The 24195-nt window shown below is 35.8% G+C and overlaps 8 protein-coding genes and 2 long non-coding RNA genes across 18 annotated transcripts; 4 read left to right on the top strand and 6 right to left on the bottom strand.

The window, feature by feature from the left end:
* Nucleotides 1-486: 486 nt before the first annotated feature.
* AT4G18530 (lysine ketoglutarate reductase trans-splicing-like protein, putative (DUF707)) lies at nt 487-3699 on the bottom strand. 3 transcript variants are annotated; one of them, NM_117967.7, is made up of 12 exons: nt 3280-3699; nt 2775-2879; nt 2474-2557; nt 2287-2391; nt 2110-2193; nt 1907-2025; nt 1723-1824; nt 1467-1649; nt 1313-1379; nt 1183-1236; nt 971-1096; nt 487-883 (listed from the first exon to the last, which is right to left on the bottom strand). In NM_117967.7, the coding sequence occupies exons 1-12, from the start codon at nt 3286-3288 to the stop codon at nt 752-754; spliced, it is 1170 nt and encodes a 389-aa protein (NP_193588.5). In that variant the 5' UTR covers nt 3289-3699; the 3' UTR covers nt 487-751. The 3 variants fall into 3 exon arrangements, with proteins under 3 accessions (NP_193588.5, NP_001328769.1, NP_001328770.1); NM_001341289.1 differs by having other exon boundaries at nt 971-1236; NM_001341290.1 differs by lacking the exon at nt 3280-3699 and having other exon boundaries at nt 537-883; nt 2775-2900.
* A 123-nt stretch (nt 3700-3822) lies between these two features.
* AT4G18520 (Pentatricopeptide repeat (PPR) superfamily protein) lies at nt 3823-5941 on the top strand. The gene has a single exon (NM_117966.5). The coding sequence runs from the start codon at nt 3934-3936 to the stop codon at nt 5785-5787; it is 1854 nt and encodes a 617-aa protein (NP_193587.4). The 5' UTR covers nt 3823-3933; the 3' UTR covers nt 5788-5941.
* Nucleotides 5942-8584: 2643 nt separating this feature from the next.
* Nucleotides 8585-9460, bottom strand: CLE2 (CLAVATA3/ESR-related 2). Its single transcript, NM_117965.5, has one exon. It carries the CDS (start codon nt 8943-8945, stop codon nt 8718-8720), a length of 228 nt encoding a protein of 75 aa, NP_193586.1. The 5' UTR covers nt 8946-9460; the 3' UTR covers nt 8585-8717.
* A 592-nt stretch (nt 9461-10052) lies between these two features.
* AT4G06820 lies at nt 10053-10258 on the top strand. Its single transcript, NR_142040.1, has one exon. It is a non-coding gene; the product is annotated as an other RNA (long non-coding RNA).
* Nucleotides 10124-10334, bottom strand: AT4G06815. The gene has a single exon (NR_142039.1). It is a non-coding gene; the product is annotated as an other RNA (long non-coding RNA).
* Nucleotides 10335-11303: 969 nt separating this feature from the next.
* AT4G18501 (uncharacterized protein) lies at nt 11304-11863 on the bottom strand. The gene has a single exon (NM_001036588.2). It carries the CDS (start codon nt 11724-11726, stop codon nt 11397-11399), a length of 330 nt encoding a protein of 109 aa, NP_001031665.1. The 5' UTR covers nt 11727-11863; the 3' UTR covers nt 11304-11396.
* AT4G18500 (uncharacterized protein) lies at nt 11626-11889 on the top strand (the record flags this gene model as incomplete). Its single annotated transcript, NM_117964.1, has 2 exons — nt 11626-11674; nt 11738-11889. The coding sequence occupies 2 exons, from the start codon at nt 11626-11628 to the stop codon at nt 11887-11889; spliced, it is 201 nt and encodes a 66-aa protein (NP_193585.1).
* Nucleotides 11890-12267: 378 nt separating this feature from the next.
* On the bottom strand, nt 12268-17439 carry AT4G18490 (uncharacterized protein; the record flags this gene model as incomplete). 7 transcript variants are annotated; one of them, NM_001341284.1, is made up of 16 exons in its annotated part: nt 17292-17439; nt 16592-16684; nt 16166-16280; nt 15818-15997; nt 14870-15727; nt 14592-14777; nt 14417-14521; nt 14177-14311; nt 13868-14017; nt 13597-13783; nt 13454-13515; nt 13333-13372; nt 13060-13233; nt 12855-12965; nt 12658-12737; nt 12268-12550 (listed from the first exon to the last, which is right to left on the bottom strand). In NM_001341284.1, exons 2-15 carry the CDS (start codon nt 16647-16649, stop codon nt 12687-12689), a joined length of 2412 nt encoding a protein of 803 aa, NP_001328810.1. In that variant the 5' UTR covers nt 16650-16684; nt 17292-17439. The 7 variants fall into 7 exon arrangements, with proteins under 7 accessions (NP_001328810.1, NP_001328809.1, NP_001328808.1 ...); NM_001341285.1 differs by having other exon boundaries at nt 12276-12550; nt 14870-15730; nt 16166-16274; NM_001341286.1 differs by having other exon boundaries at nt 12330-12550; nt 16166-16274.
* A 128-nt stretch (nt 17440-17567) lies between these two features.
* On the top strand, nt 17568-19365 carry CHLI1 (P-loop containing nucleoside triphosphate hydrolases superfamily protein). Its single transcript, NM_117962.3, has 3 exons — nt 17568-17778; nt 17860-17975; nt 18085-19365. The coding sequence occupies exons 1-3, from the start codon at nt 17676-17678 to the stop codon at nt 19138-19140; spliced, it is 1275 nt and encodes a 424-aa protein (NP_193583.1). The 5' UTR covers nt 17568-17675; the 3' UTR covers nt 19141-19365.
* On the bottom strand, nt 19250-24083 carry AT4G18465 (RNA helicase family protein). The gene is made up of 23 exons (NM_117961.3): nt 23878-24083; nt 23657-23801; nt 23260-23334; nt 23052-23141; nt 22882-22961; nt 22727-22796; nt 22571-22656; nt 22400-22469; nt 22208-22303; nt 22000-22105; nt 21859-21905; nt 21675-21758; nt 21499-21552; nt 21299-21399; nt 21113-21203; nt 20762-20926; nt 20568-20657; nt 20337-20408; nt 20152-20250; nt 19987-20073; nt 19865-19918; nt 19693-19769; nt 19250-19570 (listed from the first exon to the last, which is right to left on the bottom strand). The coding sequence occupies exons 1-23, from the start codon at nt 23979-23981 to the stop codon at nt 19426-19428; spliced, it is 2088 nt and encodes a 695-aa protein (NP_567558.2). The 5' UTR covers nt 23982-24083; the 3' UTR covers nt 19250-19425.
* Between the last annotated feature and the right edge of the window lie 112 nt (nt 24084-24195).

The following is a 24195-nucleotide window of genomic DNA, read 5'->3' as shown; positions in this document are numbered from 1 at the left end:
TTGAGCCAAACTATGAAGACGCCAAATTTTAAACAAAACAGTGAGATCTCATCATATATACTATATACAAGATTGATCAATTCAAAATTCATGAGATCTGAGCTATTAAATGTTATGGAACTTATGGTCAAAACAAAATACTACTATACATAGAATAATTAAAATAGTTTTGATTTGAAGTATAAGAAAATTACTAACATACATAAAATAAGATTTTGATCAGTATTATGGTGATATTTTAGTGTACTGTTAACCATAATATATTAAGTTAACTTCCAAAATTAATTTAGTTTATATTCTAGACTTTAGTTGAATTCCTGACTTTGTAGTTTTAATGAAAATATTGCTCTATCTATTCGACATCTATATTTTTGCACTTCTTTACCATTCATATTTGTTTGATCAAATCTTATAGATTCTTATAAATTTACCCATTAGGAGAATCAAAGAAGTCTCAAACTTTCACATAACAAACTTTATTGGTTTCTAAAATAAAAGATAGTACAAAAACACTTCTGTATATTTATGTATTTATTATAATCTTCAAATATTTGCTAGCACAAAAACACTTTTGTATAATGCTCCAAAATGTTAAATCTACACTGTGGTCCATAAAACACATAAATACACTAATTTTTCTCGAAGTAAAACAAAATCTATGTACCAAAATAATGGTATACAATGGACCACAAAGCACACTCAACAAGGAAAAGAATCCGGTTTGATTCGGTTTACTTAAACCGCTCGGATTTCAATACGGATCAACCCAACATGTATCATCCCTCACAGCTTTCTTCCAACGTTCCTTGAATCTCTTCATCTCCACAAATGATTTCATCCTCACTTCTGGTCTATTATCCACTTCACGAGACTCTAATGATTCCTGTGAAATCTCAACCAAATTATTTCATACAAAATCATAACACATAACTGCTTCAAGAAACATATAGAAAACACTAGTAGCACATACCGTTGATTTCGAGTCTGTCTCATTCCGCAAAGCGCTTGAAGCGGTTTCAACCACACCGAGCGTTGGAAGACCATAATGAATTATGTACTCCGCATCAACAACACCGACATTTTTCTTTCGGTCACCCTATCCGCAACCAAGAACATGTTAGTAAAAACCGTACAATGAAGGAAGTAAGGGCTTATCAAAACAAGTTAGAAGAAGAAACAAACTTGAGCACAATAACCAAGCTGCGTATCCAGACCCCAAGCATGGATCAAATCATTCTGCAACGCAAACGAAAGCATTAAACCCAATCCTCTCGACTCGGGGAACAAAAAACGAATGCTACACAAATGTTACCTGAATCATATACCAAGAACATCTCCATGCAGCTCTAGAGAAAACAGGTGCCATCATTTCCACCCACCTACAGATCCAAGTTACATGTTAACTGGAGAATGAGGTAGAAAGAGAGTTTCAAGAACATTTCACGGAATATGCGAAAAGCGTTTACCCGATGCAAGGAGGATTGGTGCTATGGTCATCACATCGCCCGCTACCTTTGTATTTATACATTCTTCTATGAACTTTTGATTTTTTTCGACGAGCGGTTATAGGATGATGCACTTCTGATTTTGAAGTGTCAAGAGCAGGTTGCGATATCTCAAGCCCCTCTTCTTTGACAATAGATAGATATCTAAAGTAAAACGATTGGAATGAGAAATGAAAAAAGATAAAAAAGAACACAAATTCTATATTTAGTGTGTTACCGTTGAGGATTGAAATGACCAACACCAAGATCTTCGTCCCAAAGAAATATATACTCGTACTCTGCAACTATATCGGGATGCAAGAATCGCTTGGCGAACCACCTTGTGACATTAACAACATTCAAGTATTAGAGAGTATATGATGGTTGACGAAAACAATAACAAGAAGTTCAAGAAAACGGACCATTTTGTTTGATTCATCACGGAAACATGAATCGCATGATTATTCCATGGATACTGCTTCCAGTCATCGACAACACCATCATAATGAAAAAGCATGACCGCGAAATCTCGAGGAGGAAACTGAAGTCACAGCAATTTGTATAACTAATCGAAATAAAAGACGAAAATCTTGCTGATAGAAACAATCAAATGAGAAAACAAAACCTTTTGGATAACTTTGTTAACTAGCTCCTTTTGCTTGATACCGACCGCCATGGCTAACAAACTCATCGAATGGTTAGGCCTTCTCTGAAAGAAATATACAGCAAAAGATTAAGCTACACGAAAAAAAAGCAATGAAACTTTCCAAATCTTTGAGGAATCATGTAACTACTAAATAACCTTTTTTGTGTCATCGTAGTTCCATAGATGTTGTGTTTCCAGGTTCGATGTTTTCTCGATAATTCCTTGCGGTAGTGCTTCAGTACCCACTGGCTTATTGAAATTCTAGTGAAAGATATATATATTTGTAAGTTTAATATCAAAGAATCTCATAAAACAAACCTCAAAGAATATTTCAAAGACAAACCTTGCATGTACTGGTTGTTGTTGCATTCTGCATCTTATCAGTACTGTTATGCATCTTATCAGTGATTTCCCACTTCAGCAACTTCTGCAGATTTATAATCTTATACATCAAATTCAGAAATCTAAACTTATTGTTCTAATGTTGACTATAAAACCAGAATTATTCAACAATGTCATGTTATTTACATGTCGGAAAAAAACACTACTGATTACACAAAAAGACAGCTGAACAATTTAACCAAAATGACAGTATCATAGAACACATATAGATCTTAAGTGATGCCAAATACAAAGAAGTTTACCTCTTTAAAGTCTTTAGCAAGATAAGCATTGCAAATGAAGTAAGCACCACAAATCAGAGCAGTGGTGATTAAGACACTACAGAGACACGATCTATTCATTGAACCCTGCAATTTAGAGAATTGATAATAAGACTTTGAGACGAAAACATAGATCAGAGCCTAGAGACAAGAGGTTTTAAATCACACATCAGAAGAACACTGAGCAAGGTTATAAACTATTAACAATATTTGAATCATCAGTAATAAAAAATCTTATTTGATTCAATAGGACAATGAGGACAATTTGGAAAAGACAATAATTTGACAGATATTTTTTTTAGATTTTCCTCTATGTTTACACATGAGAAGAAGATATAGCTAAAAAATTCCTAAACTATGCACATAATTATCTAACTGAATTCATCATCGTCAACAATTAAACAGCCAATAGACACAAAAATTGGATATATGAATGAAATCAATAAAAAAAGAAGAGACCAAGGAAGAAGAAAATATGTATTCTCACCTGTTTCATGAATTAGATGATTTGTTTTTCTCTGTTTCTGCCTTTTGTGTTTCTCTGAAAATTGAAGCTTTTTTTACCCTCTCAAAAAGGTTTCTTTTAAGACAGAATAAACCCTTTTCGAAAGAGAAGAGGAAGAGACCAAAGTAGACGAAGAAACGAATATCCTGAACTTGGTCGTTTCAAATTCTCTTCTCGAATTTGGAAGCTTTAAACAATAAAGATTCTGTTTTTTATCTTCTTCCGAGTCTAAGAAGAAGCTTTTTATTAGCTCAGTTGCTTCATAAAACCCAGAAACGGTAAGTGATAAAGAAGATTGAAGTCAGTCAAAGAGACACGTTTCAGAGATCGTGTAGCAAAATTCAAGGGTTTTCAGGAGAGAGAGACAACAAATGCAGAGAGGAAAGTGGGAAGTGATGAGACACGTGTTTTACGTTTATTGGTTTTGATATTAAGTCGTGTGTGTACTGTATATTTGTCTCTCGCTTAGGAATTTGAAACCGACCGAGATATTATTTGTTGTCGTCATAATTACCAGATCAGATTATAAACTTTTAATTCTCTTTACCAAAATAAATAAAAAAGAGAACTTTATCTGATTTTTTTTCCGGCGGGAGATCTCTGTGTGAAGCTTCTTCTCTTTCTCCATCGCCGACAATGTTTTCGTTATCGTTAATCCAACCGCGTCTCCGGATTTCAGAGATTCCGGTGACTCAATCCTACAAATCTCCGACGATATGTTACAGTAGCGATTCAAGAACTAAGCGAGAGGAACAGAGACACGTGAGATTACCTGGGTTTCGATTAGTTTCTGGAAAGAGAGCATCTTTCGATTCGGGTTTTAGTGGTTTCAAAGGAGAGAATGTGAATCAGGATGATTCGTCTTCTTTCGATAGCGAAAGAGTTGATTATGCTCTGTTAGCGGAGTGGCTACAGTCTTCTAATGGGATGCGACTCATTAAAAGGATCCATGCGATGGCGTTGAAGTGTTTTGATGATCAAGTTATCTATTTTGGGAACAATTTGATTAGTTCTTGTGTTAGACTTGGTGATTTGGTTTATGCACGTAAAGTGTTCGACAGTATGCCTGAGAAAAATACTGTTACTTGGACTGCTATGATTGATGGGTATTTGAAGTATGGTCTTGAGGATGAGGCTTTTGCACTGTTTGAGGATTATGTGAAGCATGGAATACGTTTTACGAACGAGAGGATGTTTGTGTGTTTGTTGAATCTGTGTAGTAGGAGAGCAGAGTTTGAGTTAGGGAGACAAGTTCATGGTAATATGGTGAAAGTTGGAGTGGGGAATCTCATTGTGGAGAGTTCTCTTGTTTATTTTTATGCGCAATGCGGTGAATTGACAAGTGCGTTACGAGCTTTTGATATGATGGAGGAGAAAGATGTGATATCTTGGACTGCTGTTATATCGGCGTGTTCGAGAAAAGGGCATGGAATTAAAGCTATAGGCATGTTTATCGGAATGTTGAATCACTGGTTTTTGCCTAACGAGTTTACGGTGTGCAGTATTTTGAAGGCTTGTAGTGAGGAGAAAGCGTTAAGATTCGGAAGGCAAGTACACAGCTTGGTTGTTAAGAGGATGATAAAGACAGATGTTTTTGTGGGAACTTCGCTGATGGACATGTATGCTAAGTGTGGGGAGATTTCTGATTGCAGAAAAGTGTTTGATGGAATGAGTAATAGAAACACGGTCACATGGACTTCGATTATAGCTGCTCATGCTCGGGAAGGTTTTGGTGAGGAAGCTATCAGCCTCTTCCGGATAATGAAGAGGCGGCATTTGATTGCTAACAATTTGACAGTAGTAAGCATTCTTAGAGCGTGTGGATCTGTTGGAGCTTTATTGTTGGGGAAGGAACTTCATGCACAGATTATCAAGAATTCGATCGAAAAGAATGTCTATATAGGAAGTACTTTGGTGTGGCTGTATTGTAAATGCGGAGAATCTCGTGACGCTTTCAATGTTCTCCAGCAATTGCCATCTAGAGATGTGGTTTCATGGACCGCTATGATCTCTGGATGTTCGAGCTTAGGACATGAATCGGAAGCGCTAGACTTCTTGAAAGAGATGATTCAAGAAGGTGTAGAGCCAAACCCATTTACATACTCCTCGGCTTTAAAAGCTTGTGCGAATTCAGAATCTCTTCTTATCGGTAGATCAATCCATTCCATTGCAAAGAAGAATCATGCTCTATCAAATGTCTTTGTGGGAAGTGCTTTGATTCACATGTATGCAAAATGTGGATTTGTCTCGGAAGCTTTTCGGGTTTTTGACAGTATGCCTGAGAAGAACTTGGTTTCATGGAAGGCGATGATAATGGGTTATGCGAGGAATGGGTTTTGCAGGGAAGCATTGAAGCTAATGTATAGAATGGAGGCAGAGGGATTTGAAGTTGATGATTATATATTTGCAACAATTCTCTCTACTTGTGGAGATATTGAGCTCGATGAAGCTGTTGAATCTTCTGCAACTTGTTACTTGGAGACATCTTGATCTTTCTTCTTTAGAATCTCTTTTTTTTTCAAGTTCTTTCTTATATGATAAAGTTTATGAAAAAAAAGATGCGTTCCACAATAGCACCAAATGTACAAATTTCATGTCGAATATTTCTTCTTTGCAATTAGCCAATGCAAGAATTTTAATGATGACCAATTATATCTATTAAGAAAAAAGTAGATTGATATATTTCAATTTAAGACTTAAGAACCTAGTTTTAATGGGCTTTTTCAAAATAGATTTATGGGCCTTAGTGACACATTTCCATTTACAGCTTGAATGAATCCATTTTTTTTCTTTGACGACTAAAATAAAAGATTCAGTTGAGGTGCCAATAAAGTGTGATTTTTTTTTGTAAGGTTGGATCTTGTTTACTAATAATTTGAACGCACTAGTTAAGTAATACTAGTATTTAATCAAATTTCTAAGTTGAATCTTTAAACAAACATTTTTAATGATAAAAATATGCTATATATAGACTATATGAAGTCCCTTTACTTTTTTTAAAAATGATTTACAATTTCAATTGAGGTCATGATCATCTCTTTCTTGAATCAGAATGCACACTATAGGTCCCCACTTTGGCACAATGAACCGAGTTGCTGCTTCCAAGTTTATGGCCTTTTGATGGTTTTATATTCTCATCGTAATTAAAGCTTATTCTTTCCATCTTATATAATGCTTAGATAATCTTAAGTGCCTGGATAAGACCCTTTGAATTTGTGTTGATTAATGACTATTTCGATACGTATCTATACTGGTTAATAGACGAAAATTTTATATTATCAACTACCTGCCTCTTCATAGTACTGTTTTATTCTAGTGAGAAAACATTTTGTCTTTTGAATGATGTAAAATGCGTAAACTATTTTATTTTATATGTTATGCCTTATTTTTAGTATGATTGTACACACAAGTTTATACCCTATAAAGTATATACTATAAAGGTGCCTACTAATCTTTATGCTTAGTAGTATGTATATTTGATTTTTGTTTAAAAACTAAAGCTAAACAAATTGGTGTCAACACTATCATATTATATACTTGATATGGTGTTAATTTTAAAAAAAAAAATCTCAAGATTTATATACAAATAAATTAGGATAGATAACTCATTGAAATAATTTAATTTATCTCGATAACCTCCTCTCATTTTCTCTTTGCGATAGAAATTTGTGAAAATTAGTTTTGAAAATTGCCTAAATAAACGAGTTTCAAAAAAAGATGGTCACAATCTAAAACACGTTTGGTTATGCTTACAATGATGTTTGTATACAATATGCTTTGTAAGAAACATCAGTTTTTAAATTTTTATAAAACTTCATAAAATTTCTTTAAAACACTTAAAAAATATATTTGAAAATATCTTTCGAAAATTTCATGTTTTCCGTCAATACAATAAGTCATTATTGTAATATTATCTCATATTGGAATTGAAGATAATTCAATATTTGTCAATTGGTTTTTGGGTTAGAAACTCTTAATTATCCGGCAAAGATTTTCTTCGTCTATGGACAATCATTTTTTTTGTTAAATCAGGAATATTTTGTATAAAAAAAATATATGAAAGTGCTAGTTCTTGAAAAGCAATATATTTTGTTCATTACCTCATTGCCGCATTTATATAAAATCCAAATCGTGCGTATGTGTACTATAATGATAAGAAGATCACGATGCTTATAATATCTTTTGCATGATATTAATCAATATTAAACAGAAAAGGAAAAGCTACTATCATTTAGAAGAGGGTCCATTTTGGTCGTGTGATAAGTCATTAGGTTTTGGCGTAACTCATAAAAATACGATTTGCTTTTAACGAAAAAAGATTGCTTCACGCTTGCCGTCTTTTGTTCGTCGATAAAAAAGATTTTATTATATATATGATGCCATTTACAGCCGAATAATCCTCCATTTTGGTCTTCACGTTCTTTAACTTTTAGGTCGATGCTTTTTTCGTTATCTTATTATATGTGTTTGTGTATAATGTTCAATTGTTTAATTAGTTTACTTTTGATATGCATATGATTTTCATCTGAATCTGTCTTTCTCACTCATGAGTCATCATGACATTTCATCCATGGGACGATCGTAGTACTATTAGGTGTTTGGTTTACTGTAAAAGCATATTTAGTTAAAGATTTCTGATAGATTATTTTGCAACTCTTTCTTATAAAAATCGATGGAGCAAACGCTTTAAGTTAAGTAGGCATACATATAATCAACATAGACATGTTGAATTTTGAAAATTTCAAGTTTACACAGTTTGATTAAATATGTAAACCGTAAACTGCATCGATTCATAGATATCAATATTTTACAATGCTTTACCTAAAAAAAAAAAAAAAAACGAAGTAACATGGTTTCGACGACCAAATAACTGAATAAGTCATACGGGATAACGATCAATTTAAAACACAAGTAATTATGGGACGAAATCTTATATATGTATGCAATTGACCATGTATCTAGATCGACCACATCTAAATTGTACGTTCCATTCTACTGTTTTGTCCGTTAAGAAGACACACGAAATTATACATATTTGTTTGTTTAAAACATACAAGTCACAATCGGCATATAAAACACGATGTATCGTAAAACAGAATCATGTGTACGTACATGCAAGACCATCTAAATCAACGTCGTCATACGTACCGCGTTGCTATAGCCTATATGTATAGTAAAAATTCAAAATAATAATCAAAAGTAAAAGGTGAATAATAATGATACAATCTGAAACGTAAAATCACCAAATTTAGAATATTTAGTTAACGTACGATAACGTATCAATAAAACTGTAACTAATTTTGTAGTATTATGACAAACGTAAATTCGCAAATTTATTACAAAAAAGAAAAACAGCTTCGTTGCAACCAAATTATTGATAAGTAATAAACATGTCGAAGAAATTGAAAAACACAAAATAACTAGTGATGTTGTGGGTCGGGTCCTCCTGGGCTTAACCGCTCTGGAGATTTCCCATGGCTACCCGCAGCTTGATCATCCTCTACAGTCGGACTCGTAGCCTCGATAGAAGGGCTTAGGCCTCTCACCTTCACCCCGACCCGAGCCCCCTCAAGAGGGCGGCTTCCAGCGGCGATTGAGGATAACAGAAGAAACAACAAGAAGCAGAAAGTGAAGCTTAACTTAGCCATTACAGATACAATTAATTAGTTTCTGTATATATAGAAAAGCAATAGAAAGAGAGATAGATTGTTCACGTGGTGTGTATGAGTGTATATGAGGAAAGAAGAGATCTCATGAGGGTTTCTATTTATAGAGTTTTATTTGAATTCTAGTAGTGCGCGAGATAGGTTTAGCTAGCTTAAGGCTTGAGTGCAAGCATGAGTTGTCACCAAGGACGGTTTTTCTCGTTGCCTACATTTTTCTTCATCACCAAAACTTCTATAATAATCATATTTAATCTGTAACCAGCTGAGCAAGTGACTCTTGCGACTTGCAAAATGCAAATTGGTACTTTGAATAGTACAAAGAATGATAAAGATCGCCGCATTACGGTGTACTACACATATTTAATACGATCGACATCTTAATATATAGATATTCTGAATTGTGTTAGGGCCTAGGATTGGCCAAGCCCTTTTTTAGACTCATGTGCATTCCATTTTTAAACATTTGTCGTTGATTTGTTAGGTGGCCTTGTCTCTTGGATGGATCTTATGCTAATCCCCCCCCCCCCCCCCAAAAAAAAACTTAGTGAATATATTGCAGTGATTATTATGCATTTTCCAGTGTAAATCTATAGAGTAAATTGAATATTTTATCTGAGATTATATCATTTTGAACATAGAAAAGTTCCCAATCGAATCTTTTTTGAAAGAAGATCTTTTGTCACCGTGTGTTAGTAATTGTCAAACCCTTATTGAGCCATGCATGCAATCATCCATTTAAAAAACTCGGTGATTTGTTAGGTCACCACGATTACGAAATAAAAAGCAACTAATCTCGAAACAAGTATTTACACGATCAAAAGTAAATAAGATTTATCCCTGAAATATGGATTGTTCTATCCATTTATCCCCGAAACAAGAAGGATAAAGTTCTATCCATTCATATACGATCGTTTTACGTTAGTACATCATCAAAACTAAAAAAGATATGAATCTTATATACGTATTTACATTGGACCGTCAAAAAGAGCGAGATAAGAGACGGCTTCAAGTGCTAATTATAATCACATAATTATATATGTCGTAATGTCGATAAAGCAAAATTATTCAATACCAAACCTTACACCATTTATAACTCGACCGTCCCTATCCAGTGACATTATATATTAGTATATGTATGCGCATAGACTAATATTATAATACGTGTGTCGTGTGAGAGAGTTAATAATACGAGGTAATGATAATGGACGAGGAGGGTGATTCATGAAAGTCCAATAAGATAGAAAAGGAAATATGAAAATATGAAGTCAAAGGCAGAGTGCACTTATGGGTTTTGTATTGGTTTAGTATTGGTGAGTCGAAGGTTTTCACTCTTTTTCTATTTACACATTTGACTCATCAGGAGATTTCATTACAAGAAGAATATTCAAAAAAGTTTCAACCATCGAGAAAAGGTATTATAATCTGTAATACCTTTTGTCAGAACGTGTGGATAGTAGTGTAGTTTAAGATTCCACTAAGTCGAGGTTAAGTGATATATTTAAAAGGATAAGTTTCGACCCAATCACACTTCTTACTCTGTAATTATGTTTTAACTGATGAAGCAGTACTTATCCAAATCCGTATTTCATTGTAAATGGTGTCAGCAAATTTGTTTATCCAAAAAACTATGCATGCAACACATCAGTGAATACATATATATGTTACGTTTATTTTGACGGTGCATTTTAGTGGTGACATATAAAAGGAATATACTTTTTTTTATATAAAAAGTGATATTCAGTGTTTTTTTTATTTCTGTGAACAATTATATGAGATCAGATACCATAAGTTTGGGAAAGAATTAATTGTTCTGGAGATTGAAGAAAATGCTCTTATCCTCTATGTGTCAAATGCCACTCTCTTTATTGCGGTCTTCTCTGTTTTGCATCAGTATGACTTTCGATATAAATCCCATTTCTAGATAAACTTGTTATTTGACTATCACTTGTTAAAAGGATAAACTTGATTTTTTTTTATTTTTTTTTAAGTTATTAGGAGTTGTCGAAAATAATCAAGAGGGTTTTGTGTGTGTTTAGAGTTAATATTATCTGAAAGAAAGATAAAATGGTCCAAATTTTATATTTTCAATTCGGACCATCACTATTATTGGACAGGCCTTGATCCTAAAGACAATTTCTGTAGCTGGATTGTCATTGCAATCACTAACTTTATTTTCATCTCAAATTTATAGTTAAAAACTGTATATAATATTCAGACCCATTCGTTGAAATCAGAGATATAATAATGATACCAACGTTGAACAAATAATCGGCAAGAATCAGAACTATTGAGAAACCAGTATACTCATAGAAATAAATCTTGTGTGGTATATGAATGCTAATGGCAAGGTATTGATATATACCCATAATTAAAATAAAATTAAAAGGGATACAAAATTCGAAAATGGAAACAACATTTTCCAAAATATAAAAATCATCTGAAATTTCTACAAGAGAAGGTTGAAGAAGTAGCAGGCTTGAGGGAAACACAAGATCTTCTCTTCATGCATTTGGGATCAAGTGATAGAGATGAAGAAGAGGGAATGTGACGGATCAGAAACGAAGAGGACAATGGTGATGACGAGACAAAGAGGTTGGTGATGTCTTGAAGAGGCTTCCTAGATTTTTTTCTTCTTATTCTGATTTGGGTTTTGCCTTTATCAATGGATGAGGAATCCAGAGATTTGACAGCAATCGTGACCATCTCTGAGGGTGAGACATTCTCTTTGTTGTTTTCTTGAGGCTTTGAATCTAGAACCGCCATTGATGGAGTAGATAGAGAAAGGGAGAAAGAGAGAGAGAGAGAGAGGGAGAGATGTATGGATTTGAGGATGGAAGGAGGAACTGAGAAGATGTATATGAAGTGTGTGAATAGGAGGGACTTTGAAGCAGATTTGGAAATGACGGATCTGAGATTTGGTTTTTGATGTTTTTTGTGTTTTCATGTTGTGGAGGGATTTTGAGAATGGTTCTAAAATTCTGAAACTTAAAAAAGGGCTCTGTGTTGTGGAGGGAACTAAAGAAGATTCTCTGTTTCTATGTTGGTTCGAAAATTTTGTTTTGTTTTTACTAAAAGAAGATTTGACTTTCGACTTTGAGACCAGGCAGAGTAGGTTTTTACGCGCCATTTGTTTTAGTATGTGCGCCAAGAAGAGGGAACCGAACCACCGGGTTTTGTTATTTAAAATGGTCTAGAAAATCAATTATAAAATTGAGCCCAACAAGACTAATTATTATTGGGCTTTATTTTTTTGAGCACATATGGTTTTTGTTTGTAATGTAGCCATGTACATTACTTGGTTTGGGTTTACGTGTGTGAGCGTAATTCAAATCCATTTCATTTCGAAATGACCCTAACCAAAGTATTCAATTTATCAATCGTCGAGAGAAGGAATTGAATCCAAAAGATACAAGCTCTAATTTGTTTATCAGTTTAGTATTAAAGTTTAATATGTTCCAAATTTTTTACGTTTTTTCTTTGTTAACACCCCAGCAAAGTGAAAGAGACGATCGGATCGAGTACCTTGGACTAATGTGACGTAACATTTCTGGACTTTTGACGATAACTTTGGTGTAAGTCCACTGAACCTATAGGAAAATGCTACCAAGTCAGGAAATGAATGATCGGAGTGTATACTCTTCAGATAAAATATCTTGAGATAGTTTCTGAGAAAAGAAAAGGTCAAGATTCTTACCTCTTAAGCAACAGTTGTTTGAGTGTTCATCATGTGTCCCTTAAAGTCAACTTGGCTGCGAACTTCTGGACCAAACGAATGTTTCTGATTATTAAGGGGAAACACACACAAAACAGTTCGTGTATGCAAATTTAATAGAAATATATAGATAGACAAAATCTAACAATGGCATTAATAGAAATTTATAAAAAGGATATCTGGTCTTCATATAAAGGATGGTTGAGCATCAGTAACTTATTGTTGTCTACTACAGCACGGACAAGTAACTCTTTTGCTTCCTCATGTTTCTTCTTCAGGATGTTGCAAATCTGCAAATGGAACAAAAAGGCATTAGTTAGAAACAGTTTACAATTGTTCTACTATATTGAGAATGTTCATGATCGAGAAGAGGGCTCTGTTTACATTCTCGAGTTCTTTTGTATATGCTTCAGCTTTCTCTATGTTGTCAGCATTCTCCGTGATTGGGATTTCCAGATTTGCCATGTTTATGTTCTGGTAATGAGACTTAGTCTGTGGACTTTCCTTGACAGGCTCCTTGGTCGTCTTAGTATCTATTCTACTCTCTTGGCTTGAGAACTAAAAACTCAAATGTGTGACAAGTGTTAGGTAAATTAACCACAGAAAGCTTTTTCTCCTAGTAACAATAAGAATCACGGATCTGTTGGTGAATCTAACCTTTCCTTGCACAGCTCTATGTGTGAGCTCCTCAACGTTCCTGTGCAATCTCAGGCGTGTCATATATCAGAACTAATAAAGCAAAGTTATAGATATGGTTTAGATAACAACAATTAGAGACCTGTTTTCTCTTGGAGACATGGAAAGGCGTTTAAGCTGTGGCTTCAGTGATCTATCTGCATCCTGTGGAACAACAAACTTTTTTTCTAGCTCCAAATATGTTCATGAAATAATAATATCGAAACTGTGAGTTGAAGAATAAACCTCATCAAGAGCTTTCCGCTTTAAAGAAGATGGGCAGTGCAGGGTTTGTGTTTTGTCCCTAGGAGCCAAATGATGAATCTCAGAGCTCTTTTTTACTGGTGCTTCAGTATTTCTCTCCTTGCTTATGGAAGAGCTAAATTCTGGTTGCACTGCAGAACTCGGTTGGTCTTTATTTCCTCCAATGGTCCTATAGTGGAAGAGATTAGCGAATTTGAATTAAGATATTATCGCGAGATCCCATACCAGAAACTGCTGTATGTTCCTTTTGTACCTTTGAGTTTTCACTGCACGCAGATCAGCCATAATATTTCCAAGTTTAGGCCTTCCCAGAGAATTCAACTTGGGCTTCTGCAAAGATTCGACTCCGGAACTCAAATGATTGCTTAGTTTCTGAGTCAAGCTAGAAGCATCAAGTTTTGAGCTGTGACAGAAATCCAAAAGCAAGGAAGCTTAATGCATGACATTCTAATAAAACTTCCTAGTAATTTATACACAATGAGTGCACATGGGGTAATAGCCTGTTTAAGGAATCAAGAGCATGGCAAGAGATAGCAAACAGGTATTAAAACGAATTTCTCACCTTATATTGATCTGCAAGATGGACTTCTCTCTAGTTGTATTTTTAGCTTGCAGCTTTAAATGATCCATCTGTCCAGCCACATTTTCTACAGTCTTGCCATTTGAATGGTCCTTGTGGATGATCTTTTCATGAGAACTGCTGGTAAAAATAATGGGATTTGTTCCTAAGCTTATATATATCATCTTCAAAGAAAGAGAGAAGCTTGTTCTTATGTTTGAGCATAAAAGCCCATAACACTACCTTCTAGTATTAACATTTGCTGTATTTTTGGCGGAATCCGTATTGACAAGCTCAATTGGACATGATCTAGTCTTTAATCCTGGTAACGCGTCTTTAATATCATGTCTGCATGTTGAAGATAAAGGAAAGAGTGAAAAGATATATTTACACAGGTGAAGAAGAAAAGAAATACTACCTCGTATCATTTGTAGGGTTCAAACTTGACCCAATGTTTTCTCGGATAACTGGCTGAATCTCTGTTTCAATTGGAGAAGACTCAAGCACATGGGATTCAGGTTTTTCTGGCTTCTTAAAAAATCTGGATCTGATAAGTCCTAAATCTTTGTTTTGCATGGCCCTCAAATTATCGAGCCCTGCCATGCTGCACTCAGTTTACAGTATACTGCAGTTAGATATATATTTCATCTTCAAAAATTACTGGCAGAATGACAAAGTACTCATAAAGTTTCTAACCTGTGGGACGGATCCAGTGGTAGCTTTTCACTCAAATCTTGTACCTTGGCAGTTTGGCTTGTACGAGTGCCTGGTGATATTTTGCCTGAGAGGGTTGTTAGAGAATGTCCAGCATCTGAGTTATACAGTGCTCCTTTAGTGTTATCCTGTATTTCTGCCTGAGTGTCTGTACCCATTTCTTCCTGTTGATGTTCTATCTTGTCTGAACATAAATGAGATGAGATGCTTGGTGAAGTCTGTTCTATCTTCTCATAACTTGATTCCATGGTGGTAATCATTTTCTTGTTGGCATTTTCTGGATCTATAGGACAGTCTTCTTTTGTACCAGACCTGCAGAGTTCATGGATATCTGGACTGGTTTCTCTGTTTACTGCAATATGTGCAATCTCAGAAGCATGTAATGGCGAGGGTGCTATGGTCTCATTTGAAGGACATGGTTCATTCTTTTCTTCAACCTTTGAACATGATGTCTTCAATGGTGAAGTATCTACGGATTGAGGTTGCACACACATTGTATGAGTTTGTGAGGCTTTTTTTCTTGAACCCTGAGGTGATTCCACCGCCTCAAAATCTCCCATGCTCTCTAATGCAGCTTGATTCGAGTTTTTGCTCTTATTAACAACCAGAGTATCTGTAGTCTTGTAATTTTGGCTCTCTTTTTCAGCTGAAGCTTTTGCCTGAACATCTGTGTTTGCCTTGGAGGGAACTTGTCTAGTTATTGGTAAGTCTAGACCAAAGTCCAAATCGTCTGACTTATCACTCTTACTACTTGCACAAATTTCTTCACAGTCCATGCTCTTGGTCGTAGTCTTGCTTCCCTTCTTCGGGGGGCTTGAACCAAGATCAAAGTCGTCTAACCTGCTTGCAGAAAAACATAACATGGCGTTAAGCAATTTTAGATGACATAGATAATTCTAAAAGGAAATTGATTTACTGAAGGATTCATACGCATCAAAGTCGTAAGAGAAGGCAAATGGATTCTTTTTCTGTTTTGAATTTCCACTAGGTTTATCATCAGAGGTCTCTTTCGTTTTTGTGGTTTTCTTGGCTGGGCTTGAGAAATCAAAGTCTGGCATGTCCATTTTAAATGATGATCCAAAATCTCCATCCAGATCGAAACCCATATCCCTGAGAAAGAGACAAAGAAACAGAACTATATGAGACACTAGGCCTTGTTGCCAAGCAACAGAAACTTATAGTAGTAATCATGATAAAGGAGGAAAAATTTCACGATTGAACTACATTTATTTAGGTGCAAACATGGTTTAAGAAACTTATCATATTGGTTACACTCACAACTTGAAGGCATTCTTCTTATTTTTTGCTGGTGAGCCAAAGCCAAAATCCATTGGATCATCATCTGTCATTGACTTGAAGTTCCATGTATCCTTTTCCATGTCTTTATCTGCAGCTAACCATGGAAATTAAAAGACAACGAACCTTTGAATCACCCATTTTAACAATGGGAACTACATCTTATGGTTTCTATCTACGCCCAAAAAATTAAAAGCTGGCCAAAATTGAGAAATAGAACAATAAGGAGATAAAGAAGAATAAAAGATAGTGTGCATGATCTTTTTGCCTATAGCATCAAGTTATTAAGGCAGTCTACTTGGGGATTCCTTTTCTTCAATGGAATTTTCGCCGCAAGCGGCTTAAAGACATTCCACTAGCAATGCCATGTTAGTTATGAATCATATCACATGAACATTTGAACCATACCGAGCATTAGATCTTTGTCCTGAGTATCTGTAGAACTTCTTTTAGCAGGTGCAGACATGGCAATATCTGTTCAGTATCACTCTTGAAAACCAACTGCAAAGAAAAAACTACCATCATAATCATTCTAGCACTCACTCACGAAAACACTTATCTGTTATGTTATGATAATCACAAGGCAACCAACAAAAAAATCATCCTACTACGTCACAAACTCAACTAGCATAGACAAATCATCAGTTCCATTAACACTCTTCTAAAACTATTTCTAAGGCGATATGACGCATAACGTACGTAGGTATGATTATCGGAGAGACTGAGAAACATAACAGATCAAACAATGTGATTATCCGAGAACCAATCTAAACGAAGAAGAACAGTAGCAGGAATCAAATTATGAGATTCAACACCAAATTATAAAAAATAACCAGGCGGTTCGTCGATTTTAAGCAAGGAGACGCCACTCGAGACTAAATTTCAGGGACAACGAGCAGCACGAAACTAAGTTTAGGAGAAAGTGCATCTTAGCATTGATCGAACATTTCTTACTCAAATCTACGCATAAACGTCACCTCTAACACAGAAATGTTCATCGATTATGATCAACCGATCGTCAATCGTCGAACCTTAGCAAACCGAAGCTAAAACAACGCCTGACAGTGAGATTCTACTCAATCGACGAGCAACGAGGGTAAATTCTTACCGATTGAATCGCTTTGCAGTTGTATATGTAGTAGGCGCTAACGATAAACGTTCAACGGCAACAAGACGACGACACCGGAGAGAAAATCGCCGACGGAACTCGAAGGGGGGAGATTTTGAAATTAGCTGGGCTCCGAATGATTTGACTTGGGCCTTTATATTCTTATGTTTGGTATATATATATAGAAGCTCGCCTTTTTTTTTGGTACGGCTATTTTATTTTCTATATCATTTTTGATTTATAAATAAAAAAAAGGAGGAGATAGAGGAGGAAATCTATCTCCTTATCCTGACCACAGAAACAAACATAAGCCAATGGAAACAAAAAAATTCTAAGGTGAAAAAAGCCAATCAGAAGCTGAGTAAACTCTAAGCTCACACAAAAATGGCGTCTCTTCTTGGAACATCTTCTTCTGCAATCTGGGCTTCTCCTTCACTCTCTTCTCCTTCCTCAAAACCTTCCTCCTCCCCCATTTGCTTCAGGCCAGGTAAACCAGTCTCTCCAAACCTTAAAATCTTACTGTTTTTTCTCAATTCGAAATCATGGTGAATTGAATTTTTGTATACAGGAAAATTGTTTGGAAGCAAGTTAAATGCAGGAATCCAAATAAGGCCAAAGAAGAACAGGTCTCGTTACCATGTTTCGGTTATGAATGTAGCCACTGAAATCAACTCTACTGAACAAGTAAGCATTTTTTGATGATGTTCACTGAAAGTTTCAGACTTTGCTTGATTTTGAAGTTAGGAACATGATTGTTGTTGGTTTTTTATGTAATGGTGGTTTTGGGTTGTAGGTAGTAGGGAAGTTTGATTCAAAGAAGAGTGCGAGACCGGTTTATCCATTTGCAGCTATAGTAGGGCAAGATGAGATGAAGTTATGTCTTTTGTTGAATGTTATTGATCCAAAGATTGGTGGTGTTATGATTATGGGAGATAGAGGAACTGGAAAATCTACAACTGTTAGATCATTAGTTGATCTGTTACCTGAGATTAATGTAGTTGCAGGTGACCCGTATAACTCGGATCCGATAGATCCTGAGTTTATGGGTGTTGAAGTAAGAGAGAGAGTTGAGAAAGGAGAGCAAGTTCCTGTTATTGCGACTAAGATTAATATGGTTGATCTTCCTTTGGGTGCAACAGAAGATAGAGTTTGTGGAACCATCGATATCGAAAAGGCTTTGACAGAAGGTGTAAAAGCCTTTGAGCCTGGTTTGTTGGCTAAAGCTAATAGAGGGATTCTTTATGTTGATGAAGTTAATCTCTTGGATGATCATTTGGTTGATGTTCTTTTGGATTCAGCTGCTTCTGGTTGGAATACGGTTGAGAGAGAAGGGATTTCGATTTCTCACCCGGCGAGGTTTATCTTGATCGGTTCAGGAAATCCGGAAGAAGGAGAGCTTAGGCCACAGCTTCTTGATCGGTTTGGTATGCATGCACAAGTAGGGACGGTTAGAGATGCTGATTTACGGGTCAAGATTGTTGAAGAGAGAGCTCGTTTCGATAGTAACCCAAAGGATTTCCGTGACACTTACAAAACCGAGCAGGACAAGCTTCAAGACCAGATTTCAACTGCTAGGGCAAACCTTTCCTCGGTTCAGATTGATAGGGAATTGAAGGTGAAGATCTCTAGAGTTTGTTCAGAGCTCAATGTTGATGGGTTGAGAGGAGACATAGTGACTAACAGAGCAGCAAAAGCACTTGCAGCTCTCAAAGGAAAAGATCGAGTAACTCCAGATGATGTTGCAACCGTTATCCCTAACTGCTTAAGGCACCGTCTGAGGAAAGATCCACTGGAATCTATTGATTCAGGAGTTCTAGTTTCCGAGAAGTTCGCCGAGATTTTCAGCTGAATAGGAGATTCGATTCTGTGATCATTTTTCTTTAACTTTTTCTACTCTGTAAACGGTGAGAAGAACCAAAACTATAAACAGGCAAATCTGATTGAATATAGAGTCTATGCTTTATTCATTAAGTTGAGTTGTTCAAACTTCAAATCATAGACTCAATAGAACTCTGTTTATATTTGTGTAACTACATACAAACATTCCTGCATTGATTATGGCTATAAAGCTATCAGAAAACGTTGTCAGGATCAACTGTTACTATATCTTGAAACGCAGGTGATAACTTATTGATTAGAAGGACATAGCGTTTTGCCGGTTCTGGTAAAAGTGTGGAGCAACTTCTGTCAGCCAAGAAGGATTGATGGTGACGACATTCCGCATGTATTGACGCTCAGTTGAGACAATGGATTGGTAAACCACCCATTTTGGATTCACCCTGAAGATTGTATAAAGAGTATATATACCAAATAAGCTTTCACGTTCAAAAGAAAAAATCTTCAACTTTTAGATGTTATTGAGGTTTTTGCTAAATCCATAGCAACAAGATATACTACTAACCTGAATAATACAGATGACGGATGAATATAAACTTCTTCAGAGCCTCTAATGGTCTTGTATACTCCATTGCTGTGTGGCTAAAACATCGAAAAGAATTAAGATGATGAAAATCAGATTTCTTTATAGGGCTGAAAGGATGTGCAGAAAAAGAGAACTGAAATGGGTCACTTACTTCTAAACGGCATGCATTGGCAAAAAAACCTGCAGTCACAGCTTTTCTCACAGCCTGAAACAGTGTAACGTTAGAAACATGCAACCTTTTTTCAAATGAAGCAAAGTGCTACAGTTTCTTACCTCCATGTCTCCGTCACATGATTTCAAGGTGATGCCTAATCTCCGAGCAATCCGTTTGAGTTGATCTCTGATTTCAACTACTTTTTTCTGTGAAAGGAAACAAAAACAAATTAAATTGGAGAAGGGAAGATAAGGACTACTTGCCTGTTCTGTTATTATACGCACCATGGATTGGTAGTTGAGGAAATTCTTGTAACACCACTGTGTAGGCTTTTTCGACTCAAGAAACCCTTTGTATACATTCAGGAATGTGACATGGTCACCCTATATAGACAAGAACAATGATTTTACTCAGTCAAAAAAAGATTTTCAGAGATATAGTTAGCTCAAAGTTATATATCAATACATACCTCTGCGGCTGCAAATCTCAGTTTTGCTTCATCTTGTTCTTTCTGTACTCCCCGGGCAATGATCCAAACAGACTGCATAGAAACATATTCAAGATTGCATCTGTTAAGTTTCAAATCCCATAGTTCAAGTCGAAAGCAAATAATCACAAATTTGCAATATGTTCGGTTGTTCCTTATGTAAATAAAGAGAAGAAACTTTAAGCAAAGGAAAAAGGGGTAAAGAGCTTTTACTTGGACAGAGAGAACTGCAGCGATTGTAATGATCTCATGTGAACAACCAAGCTCACTTGAAGCCAAAATCATTTTTGATATCATTGGGTCCTAGCAAAAAATGACGAGCATGAGACATGTAATATGCAGAACAAACTGCAAATGAACATTACATTTTAGATATATAATAGCTCATGGTCAGGAAGAAAAAGTACCAGTGGAAGTTCTGCAACTTGGAATCCTGTTGGCGAAGTGAGTTTAGCATCATCATCGAGGATCTGAAGTGAATAAAGTACTTCAAGTGCTCGAATCATTGCTTCAGACGATGGAGGTGCAGGCCAATCGAAACCCAAGATATTATCTATGCCCAAAGCTTTTAGCTGAAAATACCAAAAAGATCAACAGAGTTTGAGAAATCTAGAAGCAAGAGCTTCCTCTCATCTGGATATTAATTACTTAATAGAAAAGGTGAAAAGAAAAAACTTGTGTGGTTTTGCGTAACGCCTCCCAACTTTTGAGTTCTTATAAAAAAAAACTAAATGACAAGAGTTGAGCAAGTCTAGTACCTGTATTACAGTAGAAACAAGATTCGACCTCTGCATCTCCGGTATGCCTTCTCCAGGCATTTGGTTGAGAAAATAATCTTCGGTGTAAAGCCTAGTTACCATAAAAATATCAGGAAGAGGATTAATGAGCACTAAACAACTATATCAGACGAAATTCTGTACTTTAATAAACGGATTGAGAGTTACCTGTAACACTTCCCAGGCCGAACTCGCCCAGCCCTACCAGACCTTTGCCTTGCAGATGCTTTTGATATTGGAGCCACCACAAGACTTTCGATATCTGAAATCTGTGAGGGTAAGAAATGTAAGTTGCTTTAGAAATGTCCAACATATTACAAAAGATGGAACTAAAAATATATAAACAAAAGAAATGGAGATGGACTTACTGGGTTATAGAACTTCTGCTTCGAGAAACCACTATCAATCACATAGACAACGCCCTGAATAAAGAAACGACACAGAAAGTTACTCTCAATGATGTATCAGCAATATCTGTATGAGAAATACATCTGTTCGTTCCATGGGATTTTGCAACAAAAAGACAGTAAAGAAGAATCCTTGCCTCTAGAGTCAATGAAGTTTCTGCAATATTTGTTGATAGTATAACTTTTCTCTTTCCTCTGGGAGTTGGAGTAAAGATCAATTCCTAATATAAAAAAGGAGAAAACAACATTTCGCCGTTTCAGTTATTCAAATACTCTCAAAAGTATGGTTTAGATTGTCTAGAGCCTTGCAACAAAATTAACCTGTTCTGATCGAGAAAGTCCTGAATATAATGGAAGAGGTAGCAGTCCTGAAAAAGATATGAATTGCATTATGGTGCTTAAAAACTGAAGGCAAATGCTAAAGTTGATCGACATGATCTTATTTATGTGTATATATTATACCTGAAGAATTCTTTTGATTGCTATGAGCTTCTTCTTCAAGAAGTTTAATAGCAGTTTCAATATCCTCTTGACCAGTAAGAAATACAAGAACATCCCCAGGTGGCTCCTGAACATAAGAAGAGACAATTTAAATACAAGAACATACCTGGAAAATAATATACTAAGTTTGAACACATTGAATGGTTATAAGAACATCAACTTAAAGTACCCGTTCATTAATCAACAGTATCGTTGAAACAACTGATCGGATATAATCTGATACAGGCTCCTCGACATAGTGAATTTTCACACTGAAGCCTCTGCCCTAAGAAATTTTGACCAAGAAAACAAAAATATTTAAATATCACATAGGAAAATAGGTTATCAGAGAATGATCTTACGCAAGAGAGTCACAATATACCTCAACAGATAAGATTGCAGGTTCCAACTTTGGTCCAGGGGTACTACCTTCTGGCGCATGGCGTTTTTTGCTACATAATTTAACATAATGTATAAGATTATATCGTACTAGTGATTCCAAGAGCCCTAAACTTCAGGAAAAAGAACTATAACCATTCGGTAAGATCAGAACCTGGAATTGAAGAAATTGGACATGGTTTTTGCTTCGATTGTGGCTGAAGATATAATCAGGCGTAGCTCAGGACGACGACGTTGTATCTGAAAATCAATAATAAATAGATGTTGCTGAAAGTACACTAACAATTAAGACTGTGTTTGACTGAGATACCTTTTTTAAGAGACCGAGTAAAATGTCAGTTGAAATAGATCTCTCATGAGCTTCATCTATCATAATAACACTGCACAATGACAAATAAGAAAAGGTTTTACCAACACGATTTACTCATAATCTGAACAGATTATACAGTGCAACAAAATCATTACCTATACTTTGTCAAGAGGGGATCCTCCATCATCTCTCGAATTAGTACCCCATCTGTGAGAAATTTTACACTAGTCACACCCTGTTGTAACCAAGCAAAAGATCTTGTAAGCATCATCAGAATACTCCATACATAAGAAAAAGTAGAAGAGCGTTAAGGAAAGAGTCTGACGGAAGTTGTATGATCTTCAAATCGAATAGTGTAGCCAACTTCCTCCCCAAGATTCACTCCCATTTCCTCGGCCACTCTCGCAGAAACCGCCTAAGCAAATTACAAAACAAAGCATATATGTGATCAAATATAAAAACTTGAGCTGAGATATCACTCTTCAAAGTTCAAACTTGAGTTGTAAGATTTTGTTTAGGGAGAGAAAACAAACCTGGACAGCTAAACGTCTTGGCTGTGTGCAAGCAATAACTCGGCCTCCTTCAGCCCACCCAGCTTCTTTCAGGTACTACAAAATATAATAAACAAAGCTATTGAGCTAAACAAGAAGACCTTGCTATTGATCGAATTGTAGTTTTCTCCAATTCTCCAACTTCCCCAACAGCTATTGAGCTAAATATTGCATGATTTTGCAAGATTTTGAGTAACTTTTATGCCTCTCTCTAGCTACATTGCAAATATATCAGCAAGTTACTATCACAATCCAAATTCGCAAGTCGCAACCTTTGACTCCTATCAAAATTTGCCTACTGGTCTAAGAACCTTGAAATTAGCAAAGCTAGGTGCTTTCCCCAAAAATATTAACGAAGAGCAAAGAATGAAGAAGAAACCTGAGGAATCTGAGTAGTTTTACCACTACCCGTCTCGCCAACGATAATGGTGGTAGCGTGATTCTCCACCAAATACAGAATCTCAGTTCTGTACTTGTACACTGGCAATCTCTGTCTTTGCTTCTCTATATTCGCATACCCATAGCTACAATTTCGACTAAGTTACAATAACAATCATCTGCTGAACAAGTAAGATCAAAGAGAAAGAGAAATTAGCATACCTAGAAGAAGAAGAGGATGCGAGATTGTTGGACATGAACACTATGCCTCCTTCTCCATCCTCTTCGAAACGAGGTTTCTCGGTCCCTGGTTTCCAAAACGCCATCTTTTCTTCGCCCAAGAGCTTTGCCTTCTTCAGTTATTTCAGTTTATGAGAAGGCTTTTTCTCTCTTATGTGCTTTTCGTTGTTAACGCCGATGGCGACACGGTTGCCGGCGATTAACAGGTTCGGGTCTAAATTTTAGGCATTTGGTTTAAATGATTTCGGTTCAATTTAAAAAAATCAATTTGGTTCGGTTTGATATCGGTTATATGTTCAC

This window comes from Arabidopsis thaliana, chromosome 4 (genome assembly GCF_000001735.4).
Source record: "Arabidopsis thaliana chromosome 4, partial sequence".
Lineage (NCBI taxonomy): Eukaryota > Viridiplantae > Streptophyta > Magnoliopsida > Brassicales > Brassicaceae > Arabidopsis > Arabidopsis thaliana.
This window is presented reverse-complemented; position numbering and strand designations above follow the sequence as displayed.

What these genes read in the sequence shown, in the direction of transcription:
- AT4G18501 (NM_001036588.2), bottom strand. Translation starts at nt 11,726, where the DNA reads ATGGCGGTTCTAGATTCAAAGCCTCAAGAAAACAACAAAGAGAATGTC.
- AT4G18465 (NM_117961.3), bottom strand. Translation starts at nt 23,981, where the DNA reads ATGGCGTTTTGGAAACCAGGGACCGAGAAACCTCGTTTCGAAGAGGAT. An exon ending in CCCCTCTTGACAAAGTATAG is followed by an intron (nt 22,797 to 22,881) that starts GTAATGATTTTG and finishes GTCATTGTGCAG; the next exon opens with TGTTATTATGATAGATGAAG. An exon ending in CAATCAAAAGAATTCTTCAG is followed by an intron (nt 21,906 to 21,999) that starts GTATAATATATA and finishes TATCTTTTTCAG; the next exon opens with GACTGCTACCTCTTCCATTA.
- CHLI1 (NM_117962.3), top strand. Translation starts at nt 17,676, where the DNA reads ATGGCGTCTCTTCTTGGAACATCTTCTTCTGCAATCTGGGCTTCTCCT. An exon ending in CCCCATTTGCTTCAGGCCAG is followed by an intron (nt 17,779 to 17,859) that starts GTAAACCAGTCT and finishes TTTTGTATACAG; the next exon opens with GAAAATTGTTTGGAAGCAAG. An exon ending in AAATCAACTCTACTGAACAA is followed by an intron (nt 17,976 to 18,084) that starts GTAAGCATTTTT and finishes TTTGGGTTGTAG; the next exon opens with GTAGTAGGGAAGTTTGATTC.
- AT4G18520 (NM_117966.5), top strand. Translation starts at nt 3,934, where the DNA reads ATGTTTTCGTTATCGTTAATCCAACCGCGTCTCCGGATTTCAGAGATT.
- AT4G18530 (NM_117967.7), bottom strand. An exon ending in GGTCATTTCAATCCTCAACG is followed by an intron (nt 1,650 to 1,722) that starts GTAACACACTAA and finishes GTTTTACTTTAG; the next exon opens with ATATCTATCTATTGTCAAAG. An exon ending in GTTCTTGGTATATGATTCAG is followed by an intron (nt 1,237 to 1,312) that starts GTAACATTTGTG and finishes TTTGCGTTGCAG; the next exon opens with AATGATTTGATCCATGCTTG.
- CLE2 (NM_117965.5), bottom strand. Translation starts at nt 8,945, where the DNA reads ATGGCTAAGTTAAGCTTCACTTTCTGCTTCTTGTTGTTTCTTCTGTTA.